Source organism: Pinus tabuliformis, chromosome X, assembly GCF_031772625.1.
Source record: "Pinus tabuliformis cultivar Carrire ecotype Pingquan chromosome X, CPIR1, whole genome shotgun sequence".
In the NCBI taxonomy this organism is placed as follows: Eukaryota; Viridiplantae; Streptophyta; class Pinopsida; order Pinales; family Pinaceae; genus Pinus; species Pinus tabuliformis.
Genome location: NC_142308.1, coordinates 584,960,183 through 584,981,105, shown reverse-complemented (window position 1 = coordinate 584,981,105; position 20,923 = coordinate 584,960,183). Strand labels below are relative to the sequence as shown.

The following is a 20,923-nucleotide window of genomic DNA, read 5'->3' as shown; positions in this document are numbered from 1 at the left end:
CATGGCTCTAGAGAAGCCCTCATGAGAATTGAACCTTACTTAAGGTAAAAACTTCTCACTTTCCACCATTAAATCAAACCACTTTAAACATAAATAAATAAAATAGTTAAACAATTAAACCTAAACCATTAATTTAACGAAAATGACACAAATATTCCCCAAATAATAAATAATAATCATCCATCATTAAGAATATATGGTGCTCCCAAAGTTCATAAAGAAGGCATCCCAGTAAGACCCATAGTTAATACCATAGGTTCACCCACCTACCTCCTTGCTCAATACCTTGCCAGAAAGTTACGTCCCTTAGCAAGAAACACATCATCCTATATAAAAGACTCTGCATTGTTCGTTCAATGGACCAAAAACCTTGAAATGAAAGATGAAGATCTCATGGTAAGTTTTGACATTGTTTCCTTATACACTATGATACCAATGGATGAAGCCATCGATGTTATGCAATAAATCACTAATAGCGAAATTGTAGATCTCCTAAAAACTTGCTTAAAATCATCATATTTTAGATTTAAAGGAAAACATTATGTACAAACTCATGGAGTAGCAATGGGCTTACCTCTATCTCCTATAATTGTAAACATATACATGGAACATTTTGAACAGAAAGCCCTCAAATCCTTTCCTTATACCCCAGAAGAATGGAAAAGATTTTTCGATGATGTTTTCACAAAATGGAGTCATGGTAAAGACAAGCTTGAAGAATTTTTAACTCACATTAATTGTCTCTCAAGTCACATTAAATTCACCATTGAAGTAGAAAAGGATAACCAATTACCCTTTCTTGACATCCTCTTATCCAAAAAAGATGGGAAGCTTAGCTCCAAAGTTTATAGAAAGAAAACCCACACTGAAAGATACCTTCACGCAAACTCTCATCACCATCCCAAGCAAAAATATGGAATTATTAAAACCCTAACTACAAGAGCTTCTAGAATTTCTGACCCAGATCACCTAAAACATGAACTAAACCACCTTCGACAAGTCTTTGAACATAATGGATATAATAAAAACATCATTAACAAAACCATCCATCAAACCCTAAATAAAAATAATGTAAAGAAAACCTTTGACATTCCTAAAATCTTGTTTAGATAATCTTCGGCAAAATCACATAACCAATCTTTTGTCGACGCGTTTCGAACCAACCAGTGTGGTTCATCGTCAGGACAAGTTGAAGAACCAATCCGGCTTAGCTTGAATAAATAGAGTGTGCAGAGACTCAAACGGCTAATTTTGACCTAATGATCTTAGTCAAACAACCAATTTAATTATTAACATTCTTAGAAATAGCTAAAACAGGTAAATGATTATGAATATCTAAAAACAAATAAATAAAATTCATTATTATTAGCTCATATGTTAAGAGAATTCATTTGATAATTAAAATATCCATACTTATTATTTAATTATAATGGTCATTATATAATCTATATTTATTATTATGGTATTAAATTACTATTATTTTTAGAATTTAGTCACATTAGGTAATAGTGTATATATTTAATAATAATTATTTAATGGTCCATTAGATCTTATTTGTTCTTTAAAATATATCATTTTTATTTATTATTTAAATATAATGGTCCATTCGAGATTAAATTAATAAGTTGTATACAATAATATATGTTTAATAAATAATCTATATTTACTTAATAATTTATAATACCAATATTATTAAAAACAAACAAATAGTATTCTTGTTAAATCATTATTATTCTTAGAATTTAGTTACAATAGGTAATTACCATAATTGAGGGTTGTTAGAGTCCATGTTTACTAATAATAGTATAACTAATATTATTGGTATATCATATATTTATTTATAATACTTTCTTATTTATCCTTTAAACCTAATGGTCATTTGGTAAACTAGATCTCCTCTTATAATTCAATTAATAATTTATATTCATTAAATAATTAATATTTATTCAATAATCTGTTATTCCAATAAATTATTAAAGTTAACTCTGTCATTAGGTAATTATATTATTACTTATACGGTTTAAAAAGAGTTTTTCAGACAATAGTTAAAGGGAATTTCAATTCTAAAGTTATAGTAGAATTAAATATAAAGGCATAAATAATTGAAATCATGGAAGCAATAATTCTAATCTAATTATAATATACCCAATAGTATCATACACGGGATAAGGTTAATACAATAATTAGCCCGAAATTAATTAATAACTTAATAACTCAAACACTCCATAATAATAGGACTAACCTGCCAAAAACAAAACTTAAGGAGAGGGAAGACAGAAACCCTAAGACCTAACAAACGGGGAATGAGGAGGCTAGGAAGACAAGGCTGGGACCCAGCAACTGCTAATCCTCCAGCCATCATCCCTATTAAGATTGTTCGACCTTTTCTCAATCTCCAGGGCCTCTCTAAATTTGCGATGGTGAAACTGCGCAACTTTGGCAATGACTTGAGCCTCCTCTATACATACATGATGCATAGTCTTCTCTACATGCTCAGCCAGGGCTGAGGACTTGGTCCTACCATGTCTTAAGTCAGCCGAATGCTCGCCAATCCGCTGATTGATAGAGCGACCAGTCTTATTCCTAAAATCTCTTTACCATACATAAAAGGAACAACAGATAAAATTTCAAGAATCCTAAACAAACATAACATCAGTGTTGCATTCACTCCCCCTAACACTATTAGGAAAATCATAGACTCCACAAAGGACCCTATAAACCCTAGACTACAAAAAGGGGTTTACATAGTCCCTTGCTCATGTGGAAAATAATACATAGGCGAAACCGATAGATCGTTAGACATTAGCCTTAAAGAGCATGTTGCTGACATATCTAGGATCAGAACATCAAAATCCGCTCTTGCAGAACATGCTTTCTCCTCCTCACACTACATCTATATGGAAGAAGCTAAACTTGTCATCAAGGAAGAGCATTACCTAAAACGAAAAATTAAAGAGGCCATAGAAATTGAAAAAAGAAAAAACAATATGAACCATGATGAAGGCCTTATCATCAGTTATACCTAGAAACCTTTAATAAATCATACCACTCATAACAACAAATCAATTTTTTAACATTAACTTAAAGTTTATAATCATATTAACTTATAATAATAAAAATATTCTTAAATGAATTATTTCAACTCATAATGGTTTTACATCATTATTAATAAAGATTATATATAAAAATTATGATAAAAAAATAATTATGATATAAGTTATTATCGTTACAAACAACGACCCATCTCATAATAATTTATATATAAATGGTATGATAATAAGTAATCATAAAATTAATAAATAATTAATTAAAAAATACTATTTACAAATCATTAATAATAATTATATTAACATAAAATAATAATCACCACATTAAATAAATATATTTCTTAAATAACTCTAGAAAATTATATTAACAATCACAATCAAAATTTTGCTAACCGACACCACCAAAATTATTATATGTATCCTAAAATTTTCCTTACCCTAATCCACATCAATCTACTCAAGAATCTAGACGTTCCCTAAAAATAAACTCACCTAAAAATCTGAAACATTAAATTTAACTAAAAAATTAAGACAAATTATTCCACATTAAAAAAATACAATTATCCAATTTAAAATTACAAAACTTTACTTCACCGTATATTAATCAAAACAGAAAAAATTAACAACCAACTAAAAAACACATTACAATACATATTCAAAACCTTAAATCACATCACACCAACCCATCACATCATACCAAGATGTGGTGAAATACAATATTCCAAGAAGTCTTAAAAGTAAACACCACACGTTAGGTAAACAATTATAAATTATTGACCATGCATATAATTATTGACCATGGAATACTTTCAACAAAAATATCTCTATATAAAATAAATTTTATTTTCTGAATTCTGAATTTAATTTAATTTAATTTATTTTTGTTAACCGTGATATATATATATATAATTTTTTATATTATTATATTTGTTGTAGGTATGGTATAACATATTTAGTTTAGTTTTTGACTGTGTATTAGTTTATCTTTGACCAAATATTTATGATATTTATCCATAGTTTAATATTGAAAATTTAATTTTTATTAGTTTTTAATATTATTGAAATTTATTTATTTGTAAGGTGGTTGGAATAAATTTGTAAGGTGATTGGTTGAAGTCTTATTATGGGTTGTTTAGTAACTTCTATTTTTATTAGTTACTAATTTTTAGTTTTATTTATTTTTTACTTAACTTTTTGATTTTTTCTTTTTCTTTTTTCTAATTTTTTCTATTTTCATTAATTATATTTTTTTTCACAATGTTTTCAATTTAAGATGACTTATTATTATATTAAAAAATATTTTAATAAATTTAATTATAAACAATTATAAATGTTAATAAAAATAAAACATACAACTATAGATATATATATTAATATAAACAATATTAGTTAATCATATTTTTTAATTGTTAGGCCGATAGGCCTTCCTATGCATCAACAATCGTCAACACTTTTATCCTACTCCGTTGGATCAGGGGAGACACTTTCAACCGTTGATTTGAAGTGTGACTGCTTTTTCCAAATATCGGTTGAGTTGTCTTACTGCTTTTTCCCATTCTTTTATTCACTCTTCAAGATATTTTCACTGTTTTTTCCCTGCTAGTTGTTGTTGCTGTTCTTCTTCCCTGGCTTTTGACAAGCACTGTTCTTCTTCCCTGGCTTTTGGCAATAACGGGACGGAGCAGTCTCCCATTGATGTGGTGAAGAGCAACGCCATATTATCTCCGGACCTCGGCACGCTCCACAGAAACTATTACCCTGAAAATGCAATCCTTGTGAACAGGGGTCACGACATCATGGTGAGTAATGCAACCTTTTTTTAAAGCTTCTGCAGAAAGGTTTCGGGTTCGATTCCCTCTTACTCCTATGGCTGTGTTGCATCAGGTGAACTGGGCTGAAGGCGCCGGTAGTCTTGAGATACAAGGGAAAAGCTTCACACTGTATCAATGCCATTGGCACCACCCGGCGGAGCACACCATAAATGGAGAGCAGTACAATCTCAAAACCCTCTTTTCCATCTTTGCTACACTAAATTATACTCTGCTATTTAGGCGTTGCTCACAGTTTTGCATTGAAATTACAGGCATCCACTAGAAATCCATCTGGTGCACCAAGCGGAGGACAACGAAATTGCCGTGATTGGAATCATTTACAGGGATGGCCCGTCTGACCCTTTCCTGTCGCAGGTATATTTGTGAAATCTCATTTCACTCTCTCTATATATATAATTATGAAGCGATTATATTGTGTTGACTATGTTGGGGGTATAACGAACAGTTAATGGATGCGATCCACGCCATTGCGCATATGGAACCGCCAGTGGAACCCCTTGGTCCGGTGAATCCGAATGACATAAAATTCGATGGCAGTAGATATTACAGGTACATGGGATCTCTCACCACCCCTGCTTGCACCGAGGGAGTCATTTGGACCGTGATTGACGAGGTATTTCTATGATCCCCTTCTCGTTATCGCCGAAACACAAATGTGCGTTCATGGGTATCGACCCTGTGACCTGAGACTTTTTGACTAATCTATGTGCAGATAAAGACAGTGTCGGAAGACCAAGTGAGGGCCCTGCAAGCAGCTGTCCATGATGTAAGTACTGGGTACTCGCTTCTTGTTAATTTATGGCGAAATACAATTAACTGTATAATATTATAGTTTGCGTTATCACTAAAGCTCAGATTTATTAATGTTTACACAGATTTATTATTTCACATATTTATTGTTTTAGAATAGTAAGTTTAAAATTATGCATTTATGTTATTTTAGATAAATATATTATGATGTTTAATTAAAAATATATATATTCTATAAATTGAAGTGAATTAATATTCAATTTATTGTATTTTGCAGGGTTATGATCAAAATGCTAGACCTATCCAATCCTTAAATGGAAGAGTTGTTGGCATTTACAGTCAAGAATGGATTTCTTCTTGAATTGGAAAAATGTTGTACCTTTATAGGAATAATGTTGTGCCTTATATAGCATAACTATTTCTTAAATTAAGAAAGCATGACAAAGTATAGTTAATATACAGTACATGTAATAGTTTTATTAAATAAGGTAGATTAGGTATATGGGAGGTTGTTATGATTATCATCTTCATATTACTTATAAATAAATATGAAGTCTTAAGATAAGTCCTTTTTATGACGTGTGGAAGAGTATTATATTTGAAACTTGGGTTATTGAGTGGTCATTCATCTTTAAACGCCAAGTAAGTGTATTATCTTTATAAGTGAAGTGTATTTTTAATATGAAAATAGCGTTGTATGGTGTTTTACTTTAAATATTTTTATATAATCTAGTCGACCTAAATTATCTAGCAGCATTTTAAATTCTAAAATATTTAACCATTGGTACGAGAGTATTTTATTTTATTTTATTTTGGTAAGAGAATGTTTTAATTTAATTTAATTTTTATTTTGCAATTTTTTAAAAGAAAAAAGAAGATGGCAACATTTATAAGTTAATATTTGAAAAGATGAGTTTCTCTTAAAGAAAAGTATTTATGTTAAAACAAATAACATTAAAATTCAAGATTGAAAGTGAGGATATCGTTTATTTATAGTCATTGATTTTATGGCTTTCAATGAAGATATCGTGCATGTATCTTTTGGTAGAGTGCCAAGATTTATACCTAGATTAGTGCCTATAGATCTGATGGCCATGGAGTTTTATAATTGTAGTTATAATCAAAGCTTTAATAAATATTAAAAGATTGTTATTTCAAATTTCTAGTCTCAAAACCCTATCTCTAATAATTAGAATAACTTATATTTTCTTACATGGATATATTAGCCTTTATTAGTGAGGACTATCTAGTGTTACATGTAGATTATGTGGAAGATACAAATTCTTTTTGCACATTTTCTTGAGCTTGCTATGGATTATCAAAAGTATATCAAATAACGGTTATTTAAAGCAGAAGAATTCCAACCCCCCAAAAAAGTTCATATAGTACAATTCAATAGGGAGCACCAAATACACAAAATGCATGAAGCCCATGAATCAGTCCAAACTATACAAATTTGTAGTGGGGTTGAAGATGGTTTATGATGGAGCTCCTTAGACCACTTCAACATGACAACTAACCATTGTACACGTGACCCTAATTCCTAGGCTTACTTCAACATTATGATCAACATGTATTCATGGGACTTTGATTTATGGTGGTACTTCATAATAAACATTTAGGACAATTGAAGGTGTGATTTAGGGGTGTGATGGGGCAGTGAAGGGCACATTATATCAATAATAGCGAATATCATTCAATGTAAGATGGACTAAGTATACTTTGCTTATTATTAATAAATAAGGCCCAACATGGTAATTGATATTGAATAATGTAATAAGACCTTATTAAAAATAGTCCACTAAGTAATTTTCCGATACCTTTCCAGCAGTATATCACACATGCTCAAATTCTTTTCGAATGAGAAGTTGTGATTTTTTAAAGTTCATGATCGGGAAAAAGGCCTAATCAGGGGGTCGAGACCCACAAACCCCAAATTCGTTGAACGCCATGCAATTTTCTGAGTGGATCAAGGTTCTTTGGTAGATCAGCAACAAACAATGCTCCAACATGCACAATGTTTATTTTGTTAAATGTCATGAAACTTTGTGTATATCTAATGGATCGCATGGTTATACGAAGGAATGAGTGGCAAATAGTGTTTCAACATGCATGATTGTTAATTAAGGGAGTGCCTTAGCACATAGGCCTACTCCAGCCAATTAAAATTCGACACATCAATAGGGTGACATGGCAGTGTCACAAGGAGCACATGTTTTTATGGAGTTATTCTTCGACCTACCACTCTTCAAGTTCTTACAAAGTATTCATCTTTGTCTAGGATTCTTTGACTGCGAGGCCAAGACCCTTTCTTGGGTTTTCTTATAGTCATTAGGGTTTGAATGACTCGAGTTCCTTTAACTTGTTATTTTAAGCCTCCCTCTCGGTAGGTTGTTTAACAAGTTTTTCGAATAGTTTTGAACTATAGTTATTCATACATTGTATTATTAAGTGAGTATGGTTGGTCGACAGAATGACTTTTCTTTCCAAGAAACCCTGAAGCTTGTCTCAACTTTTGAATTGGGGTTTCTCTTACTGTCGGAACTCTGACACTTATTATAAAATGTCTCTTTAGACTTTAATTCTAGTTCTATTTAAGGACTATCAACACACAATCTTTCCTCCATGGTGTGATGATGACATTACTGTTTATTCCCTTATGTTTATATTAATTATTACATAATTGTTTCTTTCCTTAGAGGAATTTTATTTCTACATTTAATATTTGATTTTGCATGGTGAGGTCGATGTATATATTCTGCAAATTAAAGAAAAAACACTTTTGCATTTATTCTTAAAGTTCTTTCAATTTTATGCATAACAACATGCCTATTTTTTTTTCATTTTTAAGCATATCAACCTACTTTTAAAGCTTTCTTGCTAGTAATAGAGATATCTAATGTATATCAATTTATTTATTTTCAAAAGGATTTGAACTCTTTCTTTCACTGTACTTTCAAATAGGTAGATGAGAATGCCCAAGTATTTTGGCAAGCACTGATTAGTATTAAGCATCTCACAGAGCGCGTTCTCACTTTCATCTCATCATTTTCTTCAATACTCTGCATTGCATTGGCTTGCCTTGTTTCTTGTTCAAGTTTATTTTCTTTGTTGCATGGCCATGCATTTTGGATTTTACAGTGTTTTATTTTCGTTGTGTTTTTCTCTGTTTTGAATTTAATTTGTGTTTTTTTTAAAAGAGTGTTTACATGGTTTATCCTGGAGATTCTATTTTGTTGCTGTTATGTTGAGTAGAAGAATCAATAGAGATGAAATTCTTGATCCATTGGAATGAAATTCTCGAAATTTTTTATGGATAGAAGTAGGTATGCTTTTGGTTTTCAATATCTATGGGTTTTACTAATAAATTTCTACAGGAAAAAACAGCGTGGTAGATAATGGCTATGCATGGAACCCAAATTTTTCAATAGTTTCAATCCATTATTTCTTTATTACGGTGAAGCCGTGGAAAAATCGCAAGGGCTTTAACCGTAGAGATAGTGCTTTTATTTTATTTGGCAGTTTTTGCTGAATGGTTTTGCCCTGCCTATTAATTTTGCAACAGGGGAAGAGAAGAGTTTGCCATGGAGGGATAATATAAGATGAGAAGCTTAAATAATACATTCAATGTGTTCCTTGTAATATAGATATAAACAAAACATCTAAAGAAAAGTAATTGCACAATGATCCAATCCAAGAAAACAAGGTTTTCCAGAAACCAATTAACTCTTCTAGAAAAATTCAACAATTCCAATTTAATAATCCTATCGGCCTCTCTTTGTACCTTTTGGGACAATTGCTAGTTAGTGATGATATTCAACAATATAATATTTTATTAGTTGTTTTATTTTTGTGATGAAACCTTTGTCTTCTTTATTTTTTTATTTCATTAAACTATATTTAAACTAAACAACAAGTACTAGCCATTATATAACCTTCTCTATATATATAATTAACAATTACATTATATTTAATTTTAAAATATATTTTACAAACTAAAAATCTTCGCTTCCTTTTTTCAAAAATCTAAATATTTTCCTACCATTTCATCTTTACATCTTATATCTTAAAATAGTTTATATGATTTTAAAATGGTCACACCATTCCACTTCTCACATGTTTTTTGTTTATATAATTTTAAATATCATCTCAGGTCACATCATTCCACTTCTCACATGTTTTTTTTTAATAGTTTATGTTTTTTAAAATATCATTCTTCCTCTCTTTTTCAATCATAATTATTTCAAATAACAATTTGAATTTTCTTATTAATATTGCAAAACACGATATGCACCTTTGATTTGCTTTAGATAGGGTTATTTGTACATAGTATGCATCTCTTTACTATTGTCACTTATTAAGTCAACCTTTTAAATTGCTTTATTTAAGGAAAGAGATGGTAGTGGAGTAATTTTTTTTTTCTAAAATTTGGTTATAATATTTTAATTAACTTAGGTCTATAAATGATTTTCATAGAATAATGCATTAGTCCTCAGGATCAATAAACTTAGGTTTATTAATGATTTTCATAAAATAATGCATTAGTCCCCAGGATCAATAAACAATAGAGAGGAAACGACATAATAAATAACCTATCACATAATGATGTTCTTAATGGGTCATAAAGGAACATTGAGGTGCATTTATTTTCAAAAAAGTGCATTAGGTTGCAATGTATGGTGTTTATTTCCTAGATACGCCATAAACGATGCAACATCTCTTAAATTGTACTAGATATAAGATCAATAATGTGCATATAATACTGAATATATGTTATGACATAGGATACGCCATAAACGATGCAACATCTCTTAAATTGTACTAGATATAGGATTAATAATGTGCATATAATACTGAATATATGTTATTATGTCATACAATGTATCTATTATTATGCTATGCATTGAACAATTAAAAAAAAATGTATCATAAGCATGTTTACCTTTCAAAGACAAGGCTCATTGGTGGATTGATATTAGCAACACATCACAATTAGGGTAAAAGTAAAAAACTACACTATATTTTCATTTTTTATGTTCACTTTTCACACCTGATTCGATGATGCATTCACTCCAAACCATCAATACTCTATTAGAGTTTTTAATAAGCATCAGTAGACATTTTTGTTCTTTGTTTTTGTGACTATGGTGAAGACAGGTTTTTGAAATTGATTCCCAAAACTCTACATGTTCAGTTCTTGAAGAAACCTCATAAGCAACCACTAGACCAAGTAATTTAGCTCACTTTCTTTATATGCATATTATTTTATTATCTTTTACTATTTTTTTATTGAATACTTTTTTAGTGAGGTAAATCTTTCGTTTTTTTTTTTCCATGTATTGGGTTTGTACATGTGACACTATATATGCCAATGTGTATGTTCTTGAATGACATTATTCTGTAATGTTCCATATGAGGAAAAACCACATGTTTTGAACTATGCACAATTACTATGTGACAACATTGTATAGTGTAGGTGGTAGGTTGTGCTCCTGGTGACTTTGTGTAACTCCAACATGTCGCTATTAGATTGGTGACTATAGATGTGGCACTTACTAATGTAATTTCCATGTTAGTGAAGTTACTATAGATGTACTAGTAACATGCAAAACTAAACATGCATGCTTTCACACTTGGACCATACCATGTTGATGTGCCAATAATAATTTCATGCACCAATTAATGCTCCAATATTAGCTGGATGAATTATATAAAATTTGTAGTAGGCCATGGCCACTTACTTTTTACATGTTTAATGCATCAATGTTAACAATGTGTACTCTAAACATGATAAATGCCAATTTCATTACTCCATGTTATTTATGTGCATAACTATGTTGATCGATTTTCATCTCTCACTTTTAATCTTTAACTTCTCCTATATAAGGAAACATCTTTTATTTCTACTAATTTCTACCAATCCATATCTTACTATGCAATAAAGGAGGTTCATGAGTGCATCATACTTAGTCATTTTTCAAAGCTTGTGTAGAAATATATTCTTTTGAAATTATGTTCTGCAGTTCACGCATGCTTCCTTTCCACACATTCTACCCTTTCACACTAATCCTTTACTTAGTTTCTTGAGAATTTTTGTGCAGAGAACATCACGTTCCATCCTTCCACACAAGCCCTTCCTCTACACAAACATTTCCTTTTCACATTCCATTAATCTACACAAACCTTTCCTCCACACACCTCACACCTCACACCTACACACATCAAACAACCCACATCTCCACATAGTCTAACTACTCAAGTTTGGTTTCTTTCTATCAGGCTCTATATTTAGTAGAATTTTTGAAATTTTACATACTTTATGCACATTTTGAGGGTAACTAATGATACATTAAAGGAGTCCTAATATACAAGGCAAAAGGTGGTGATCCAACATAATGTGAATCAATTATTGTGTGTGTCCATGAAAGATGTGTCTCTTTCAATTAACTTCCAATTATGATTTTTGCATGCTCCAAAGAATATGACACCGATGAAGAGATGTTGAAATAAATACCATTCATGAGATATAAATCTTTTAAATAGTTAAAGCAGGTCTAAAGGTGTCACATATATCAAAGTGCATGGGAGAATAAGAAATGTGATAACTAAAAGAAAGGAAGGGCTATTTTGTGGGGATATTGTCAATTCCCTTGCTTATTAGGACAAAAAATTCTAGTGGTCAGTTGCATATCAATGTTTTTTTAGCCTAAAAATAGAACAAAAGCTTAAGAATAGAATTTGGGTTACCAATTTAGTGGATGTTGGTTGTGTCCCTGAGGTTTTTGATTTCAGGGAGCTAGTTTTTTGGTGCACTCACTATTTTGATTCGAAAAGTAGAATAATACAAGTCACAGTGGAAGGGAATAATCCAATTATATTCACACCCAATGTTTCAGAAGAAGGTTATCACTACCTGATCCTAATAAAGTTTAAAGCTTCTTAAGACCCATTTTTTTTTTGATTATCAAGGTGGTAGCTTAAATTTATTGAAGGATTTTATGGATTCAATAATTGAAATACTAGCTAACTTCTTAGCCATCAATATTTAATTGATACAAGAGCTATATCAATACTTCCTTTTGGTTATTCACATGATTAATGGGATGAGATTCAACCTCTTATATTCCTAGGTTAGTTTTATATTTTCTTTACTTTTCTATTAGGAAATAAGTCGTGTTTTATGGGAAAAAATAATCTCAAATGAGATTTCTTTCCAATTGGCCAATTATCTGAAGACTCAAAGATATATTGCAATGACTGCATACTTAGCCCTAGTGGTGATTTATTGCAATTTGTTTGAAGGGTTACCTTTAAAAAGTAATTTGAATCTTGAAATTGAACCAATTTAATCATGGTATTCTATTTTATGAAGCACAAGGCCCAATTTCCAATTTTTTCTTATTTAGGGTAATTTCCTTAAAGAGTTCAAATATATACTCAGTAGAGTAGAACCAATTGGAATAACTTAGCAAGCAGGGGATTTTCTTAAGGGGAAAAGATTGCATATATGAGGAAAATCATACTTATGTCAGGCTATATGGTATGAAGGGAATCCTTTGCTTCTCCCCATATTTAGTTATGATATATATATTTCATTGATGAAGTTTCTAAACAATATAAGTCATGGTCTATTCTTTTTAATAGAAAGAAAAAGAAACATTTTATTTCTTTACCTTTTAGTGTATTCGATATGACCATAAGAAATGGATCCCATCTAATTGAAGTGTCTAAGACACATAATGCTTTTAATTTAAAGGAAGCTAAGCCCCTTAGAAATTTTTACCCTTAATGGGTATCTTCTAAGAATCTAGCATCTATGAGTATGGAAATCTATTCATTAGAAATATATAAAGAATTGGCGATAATGACCCAAATACTCCAAAGAAAAGGGAAAATTTAATATGCAATGATGAATTGGCCATTGAAATCAGTACAAATACTCAACAATGACATACCAGAACAAAGAGAGCGAATAATGCAACCAATGTGCAAGCCTATTCTCCTCCCCAACAAGATTTCCTCTTCTACACAAAAGAAACAAGAATAAAGTATGAGAATAGGAGAGAATAATTACTAATGTGTTAGAGGAGACAATGTTGATGAACCTCCTTATATTGATCTTGAAAAGGCTCATGTAGTAATGCAATCCAAAAGTAATAAAAGTTCAAGTAAAAAGGGGTCATAAAATTATGAATATCCAAGAGATATTAATGATATGAAAGTTAATAGTGTTGTTGTGCTCAATTGGGTAGTAGTGAGAATTGTTGAGAGTTGTAAAATAACAAAGGACTTGGATCAGAAAGAGCATATTTGAAAAATTCTCTTTGACAATGCACAATTCTCAATATCATAAATTAAAAAGAAGGCTATAGATTAAAAAGGTACATGTTAAAAATAAGAAGTTAACTTAAAAATGGAGTTAAGAAGTTGTTGTTTCAAGAGTTATACCTATAGGACTCCTTAAATTGCATATGACTACCGATGATTCTCTCACTTATTTTGTGACACAACAAGGCCTAGAAAACATGAGGTTGAAAAAAAAGTGAAATAGAAGACACCTTAAGTCCTAAACCTCTGTTTACACCACCATTGGCTATAGTTGCACTAGATCAAAAATTGTAGAGTACACACGAAACATCAAGTAAAATAAAGAAGGATTGTAAATTACTGAGGAGAGTAAGATTATATGTTGCCAAGAACATTAATAAGTGATTGCATATTATTCTAAAAGTTTAGGATGTTATTTTGGATTTTAGGAACCTCCCACAACATATTTCCTCCTTTACTAAACATTTACAAAAATATTTAGAACATGATTAACATCTTTATGAAAATGATTTAAACACTTTCATTGCATGTGTCTTAATTTTAAGTGAATTTCAAAGAGATAAACAATGGATTCCTTCCAAATAAATAATTAAATAGGTCAAAGTAGGATGGGTTGCCAAAATACAAATGTTGCAAGACTCCATTTCTAGTTGTACACAAATTAATGATAAGATAAGTAAGCAAATTTATTTAAAGCAATCAAATTTGATGGGAATCTTCAAGGACCTTGAATAATAAGAGACTCTATGTTAATACCCAAAGACTAAATATAGATGGAGTTGAGCGTAATTAGATCTTCATGGGCCAGTGAGTTTGATAAAATCATTGATTTTAAGGAAGAAGAAATTAAATTACGGTTGGTGTTGGGATCTAGAATTGACACATTTTCTTACTCTGTTTGCTTATCCTTTCATTAATTTTCTTAGTCTTTTATGAATATAACATAATAGTTTCTATGTTGAGACCTTTAGAAAATAGTTAATAAAGTAGTCCACCACTATATTCTCTTAATGAATTGATTTGACCATGAAAAGATGAGTTACGCTTACAATTCAAAATGATAACTGATAGGATGTTGATAAGTGGATGATGTTCCCTAGATAGCCGGATAATATTGAAATACATGAAGATGCTCAAGCTGGTTGTGATCCGGATAAGCAAGGATCAATGATTATCATGGGAAGGCCGACTGTGAATGAGATTGTTGCCCCATATTCTGAGGAAACTTAAGAGATTTTGTAACTCAAGTTGAAAATCCCAAGAATATTTAGATTCTCAGGATTGCTCTTTTACTTTTAATTATAGACTTGTTTGTAATTATAAAAGTGAGGAATAAAGTCTTGGGAAAGGAGATGACTTTTTATTGTTATTTTCATGCTTATGCCCTGATGGAGATTTACATGGTTTGGTTTTAATTCTTGCACTAATTTTTCCCTAAATTAGTTGACTTCCAGTGATCATGTGCCCAATCCCGGAGTGACTTCTGCCCTCTTTGTACCATTAAATTTACATTTCAATTTTTTTCTTTGTTCTGTGATTATTCGATTTCCTTCCTGAATTGATTGATGATTACTGAATTGATCATTACAACAATATTTGCTATAATCGTTAATACTATTCATATTAGATCTTTGATAGTTGATTTCCTGAAGCATTATTCATTATGTTACTTCTTATGATTGATAGTGAATTGTTAAGAGAAAGGTGTGATATTTTCTTCAGCATATTTCGTTCAACTTGAGTGTGTTGTTTATTTTTCGTTGATGTCATTTCCTAGGAAACATCATGTGCTTAACAAAGTTGCTTTTAGAAGTTCCAATGTTTTGATTATCTTGAATAAGCCTTTTGATTGCTGTAGTTGTGTGTTGTTTTCAAAAATCCTAGTCGTTTCTTATGGTTTCATGCATTTACCTTTCAATAGGGCTATACAGACTAGATTACATAATACTATTCTTTAAACATACAATGTGGACAACCTTGAAACAACTAGACATGTTCTGGGTTGACAATTTAATGTTTAAAGGTTTGTTGGTCTTTTTAAGTAGCAACTAAATAACCCAACATTTTGGTGTCGTTGCCAGGGAGGTTGTCAAAGAAGTGTTTATATGTATCGCTATGGGACTGGGTATTAAAGATGAAAGGTAAGAATTTGCACACACACCAAGTAAAAAGCTCATGCCAGTTCATGCCCTCAGCCGATACTTGTAGAATATTTAGTGTGCATGAATAAGAAAAATCATAGGACTGTAAATCAGGAAGTTATAGATTTAAAACCCATTTCAAAAACCACAAAAACTCAAGGCCATTCTGGCCTTGGAAGAAAAACCTGTATAGATGAAATCATCCTGCAGTCAAAATCTCAAGTGCCAATAGGTCATTGAACAACATATGTGAAGGGTTCTACTGTTTCCCCTCAAGCAGTAGGATCATCATCTGCAACTTACGCAAAGATTCACAATAAGACAGTGAGGTCTGAGTAGAGTTTTCAAAATAAATTTATTAATAACTCCTATCCTTCTAGTAACGGAGAGGGGCATTCTTGTAACCTAAGAGAGGGAGGGGGTGAAACAAGTGAGCCACAACTACAATCTTCTGAATTTCTAGCAACACCTGTTACAAAGGGGGAATATAAAATTCCCAATTCAAGTAGCATTGTAAAACTACTCATAATCTAGAACTTAGTTGGCACATTGTTCCTCAGATAATATCTCCTGACTATGAAATACATGATGATTACTGGAAGTTTGTTTATCAAATGGAAAATGCAACACCAGGAACCCAAAATTCAACCATAGAATATATTATTGTTGATCCACAGGCTAATGCACCAATGAAAGCTATTTCATTAAAGAATCTTCCAAACTTTCATGGAATGGCTTCTGAGGATCCTGACACATTTCTGTTTGAATTTGACGTCTTATATAGAGGTTATGACCATACCGCTGATCCTCAAAAACTGAAATTGTTTCCTTCCACTTTAAAGGGGGAAGTTCTACGTTGGTTTATGGGATTAGGAGGAGGTACCATAAATTCATGGGACCAGATGAAAAATGCTTTCCTCACTAAATACTAGGACTAATGTCGATATAGGGATCTGAAAGAAAAAATATTTAAAATGATTTCCAAAGAAGATGAGACCTTAGAAGAATATGTTGAAAGATTCCAATACAATTTGCAAAGATCACCTTATACCACTCTACCTAGAGAAGTCCTAAAAACTACTTTAATTAAAGGAATGAAAGATGAATGGATAGAGACATGTAATCTAATGGGAAAAGGTGACATTTCTAAGGAAGAATATGATGACATTGTAAATCTGTATATCCAGTGCTCGTGAGGAAGTACACGAGCAAAATCCAGAGTTTGGGACCCCCTCAATAGAACTAGTAGAACTATATGAGGAGGGGTGACTCGCACAGAGATTGGTAATCTCGTGGAAGACTTTAAAACTAATATTTTGAGTACATTAACTACAAAATTAGATGTCTTGCAGGTAAAAAAGAAACAAGTAGAAGCATAACAAGCTTTATCCATTTTTTTCCCTCGTTGTCAAGAGAAGCACAATCACAAAGAGTGCCCACTCGATGTAGTCGAAATATGTGGCATATGTGCCAAAGATCACTCTAAAAAATGCTGCCCTTTGTTGTGATTCAAAGATGTGTTCAAAAAGATAGAAGAAGATCTCGAGCCAACATAACTTATGGTGCAACCACGACAGTGGAAACCATGACATATAGGCATGATCCAAGATCCTTCTTTGTTTCATTCTAGACAATATATCCAACAACAAACTCCTGGATCATAATGGAAACAACCTTTTTTGGAAATCCAAATCATACTTTGCACCACCATGGGCACATCAAATGTTTTTTGGATCTTCGTGGCCTAATCAACAATATCCTACATCCCCATGGCAAAAATCTTTGAATAACCCATACCAATCCCATTGGGAAAATTATTCCACACAGGGACCAATGTGGCCCCAGAATTAGCAATGCCCTACGGGACTAGTAAACCCATCCGCCAGGTCATTGTCTTAGTCACAAGCACCATTACAATATCCACTCCAGTTACCCGCAAATGTTCCACCTACATTGCGCCCTCAACTACCTACCCAGTCAAATCCTAATCCTAATAATAGACCTGTTCAATATGTGGAACTTGTAGAAAATCCACATTATGACTCTACTCCCTTTGAATGTAATGAGATGCGGTTAAGATATGGACGGATGATATTCTCAGAAGATGATGAAGGGAAACATGGGCAGGTAGACAATGAAAACCTCACTGAAGATCAGCCTTTAACAGAGCATTCTTCATCACCCGTAGTTATCACTAAAACAGAAGCACCTAACAAATTAACGAAATAGAAAGAACTGGATACAACTACGGATGTTCCCCCCCATACCCCGATAGAATTACTGTAATTAAACCACCGATTTATTCTGACTTTGATCTCATAGGGGAGCTGAGAAATTTATCTATTAAAATTCCTCTTCTCCAGGACATTCGAGATGTTCCAATTTATGCCAAAACTATTAAGGAACTGTGTGTTAAGAAGCCAGGGAGGAAACCAAAAGACTCACCTATAGTCCATGTGTTGGGAACACTTTCTGACCTTATTTTAGGGAAGCACGTACTTGTTAAGTATGACGACCCTTGGAACCCAAGTAATTACCTTTAAAATTCAGGGGCATAATTTTCCAAACACCCTTGTGGACTTAAGATTTGCAATAAATATCTTAACCGTAGAAACTTGTGGGATCCTTGGGATTACAACATTTAAACCAAGCACCATTATGTTGGAATTAGCTTACAGATCGATAGTCAGACCAAAAGGTACTCTAGAAGACATTATCGTCTCTATGGATTCCTTGGAATATCCAGTAGACTTCCTGGTTATTAACCCCATAAATCAGTTGGATGATCACCCTTTGATATTAGGAAGGCCATGGTTGACAACTATTGATGCGTATATCAGGTGTTGAACATGAAATATGACAATTGCAAAATGAATTTCTGTTAAAAACCTTATCATATATCCACCTGCTAGACCTAGGCTATCCATTAATAATTACCAACCATCTCCTCCAAAATATCAGGAAGAAAATCTGCGTCCTACCCTTACCCTAGATTAAGCTCTTACTTTTAAAAGGAAAACTAAGGATGATCTGATTAGTGGATATATTAAGTAGCCATCCACTATTGGAATCTAGTGTGCCAAATGTTAAAAGAGATGTTCGACAATGATGCCCAAGGAGACCCATTAAATGTTTAAAATCATGATCATATACCCACAGCCATATTTCACAACAATAGTCCCATTGAAATTGAGCCAGGAAATAATTTGAACATCAACACTAATATGGATGAAAAACAACATAAAAAATTGATTCAGATTCTCTGAAAATATAAACACGCTTTCACTTGGGAGTATTCCGACATGAAATGCATCAACCCTCAATTATGTACACATCATATTTACATTGAGAAAGATGCCCGAGCCATTCATCAACCACAAAGAAGGTTGAATTCACACCTTAGAGACATAGTAAAACAAGAACTACAAAAGCTTCTTGATGTTAATTTTATATATCCTATTTCTGACGGCCAATGGGTTTCACCTCTGGTTGTGATCCCTAAGAAAAATGGCAAATGGAGAATTTGTGTGGATTATAGGGAATTGAATTAATCTACACAAAATATCATTTCTCTCTTCCTTTTGTAGATCAGTTCCTTGATACTCTTGCTGGGAAGAAATATTTTTCTTTTCTTGATGGTTTTAGTGGATACAATCAAATCCAAATTGCTCCTGAAGATCAAGACAAAACCACATTTAACTATCCATGGGGAACCTTTGAATACATGATTTTACCATTTGGGCCGTGTAATGTGCTAGCCACCTTCTAGAGAGAAATTATGAGAATTTTTTTCTGATCTAATTAGTGAAGTTCTTGAACTCTACATGGATGATTTTACCCCATACAACAATGAATTTGAGCAAGCCTTACAAAATTTGGAGAAAGTTCTTCAATGATGTGTCATCACTAGGTTATGCCTTAGCAATGAAAAATGCCATATGATGATGATAGAAGGTGTAGTTCTAGGACATTATATCTTTGCTACAGTTATTCAAGTCGATCCAACAAAAATTGAGGTAATTCTTATGTTGCCTACTCTGCGTACATAGACATAGGTACACAGTTTCCTTGGATATGTTGGTTATTACCTTCGCTTTATTGCACATTTTTCAAAGATATCAACACCTTTGTATGTGGTGTTATATCTTCCGGATCCATCGCATTTTGTTATTTTATGCATCGACGTTTCGAACCATCCTCTGTGGTTCATAATGCATCCGGAAGATATAACACCACATAATGCAGATCGCAGAAGCCTCAAATCCATTACCTTTGTATGTGTTAACAAGAAATGTAGAATTCGATGGATCCGAAAGATATAACACCACATAATGCAGATCGCAGAAGCCTCAAATCCATTACCTTTGTATGTGTTAACAAGAAATGTAGAATTCGAATGGACTGAAAAATGCGATGTTGGTTTCGGAGATCCTAAGAAATTGGTCTCAACAACCCCTGTGTTACAAGGACCAAATTGGATTTTTCCATTCCATGTTTCAATGGATGCATCTGATACGGCAATAGGAGCCATACTTGGGCAACCAAAAGACAAGAAGCCATATGCTATCTATTTTATTAGCAAGAATATCACACTCATAGAGTTGAACTACACAGTGATGGAAAAAGAATTTTTACGTGTTGTTTACTCTATTAATAAATTTCGTCACTATATAATAGGATATCCCATTTTTTATACACTGATCATTCAACCATTATATATTTAGCTAATAAACCTATTGGTAATGGACGAATAACATGTTGGCTGTTGTTATTACAGGAATTTGACATTACTATAAAAGATAGGTCAGGAGAGGATAAACGGGTC

The 20,923-nt window shown here is 32.1% G+C and overlaps 1 protein-coding gene across 1 annotated transcript; it reads left to right on the top strand.

Annotated features, from left to right (window-relative positions):
* The first annotated feature begins 375 nt into the window (after window positions 1–375).
* Window positions 376–6,240, top strand: LOC149141363 (alpha carbonic anhydrase 7-like). The gene is made up of 7 exons (XM_089451224.1): window positions 376–396; window positions 4,688–4,846; window positions 4,932–5,038; window positions 5,131–5,233; window positions 5,325–5,492; window positions 5,592–5,645; window positions 5,907–6,240. Exons 1-7 carry the CDS (start codon window positions 376–378, stop codon window positions 5,988–5,990), a joined length of 696 nt encoding a protein of 231 aa, XP_089307350.1. The 3' UTR covers window positions 5,991–6,240.
* Window positions 6,241–20,923: the final 14,683 nt, after the last annotated feature.

Bases quoted from the DNA above. Each gene is read 5' to 3' on its own strand.
- LOC149141363 (XM_089451224.1), top strand. From the start codon at position 376: ATGAAAGATGAAGATCTCATG. The intron at 4,847-4,931 runs GTGAGTAATGCA...GTGTTGCATCAG, and splicing joins ACAGGGGTCACGACATCATG to GTGAACTGGGCTGAAGGCGC. The intron at 5,234-5,324 runs GTATATTTGTGA...TATAACGAACAG, and splicing joins CTGACCCTTTCCTGTCGCAG to TTAATGGATGCGATCCACGC.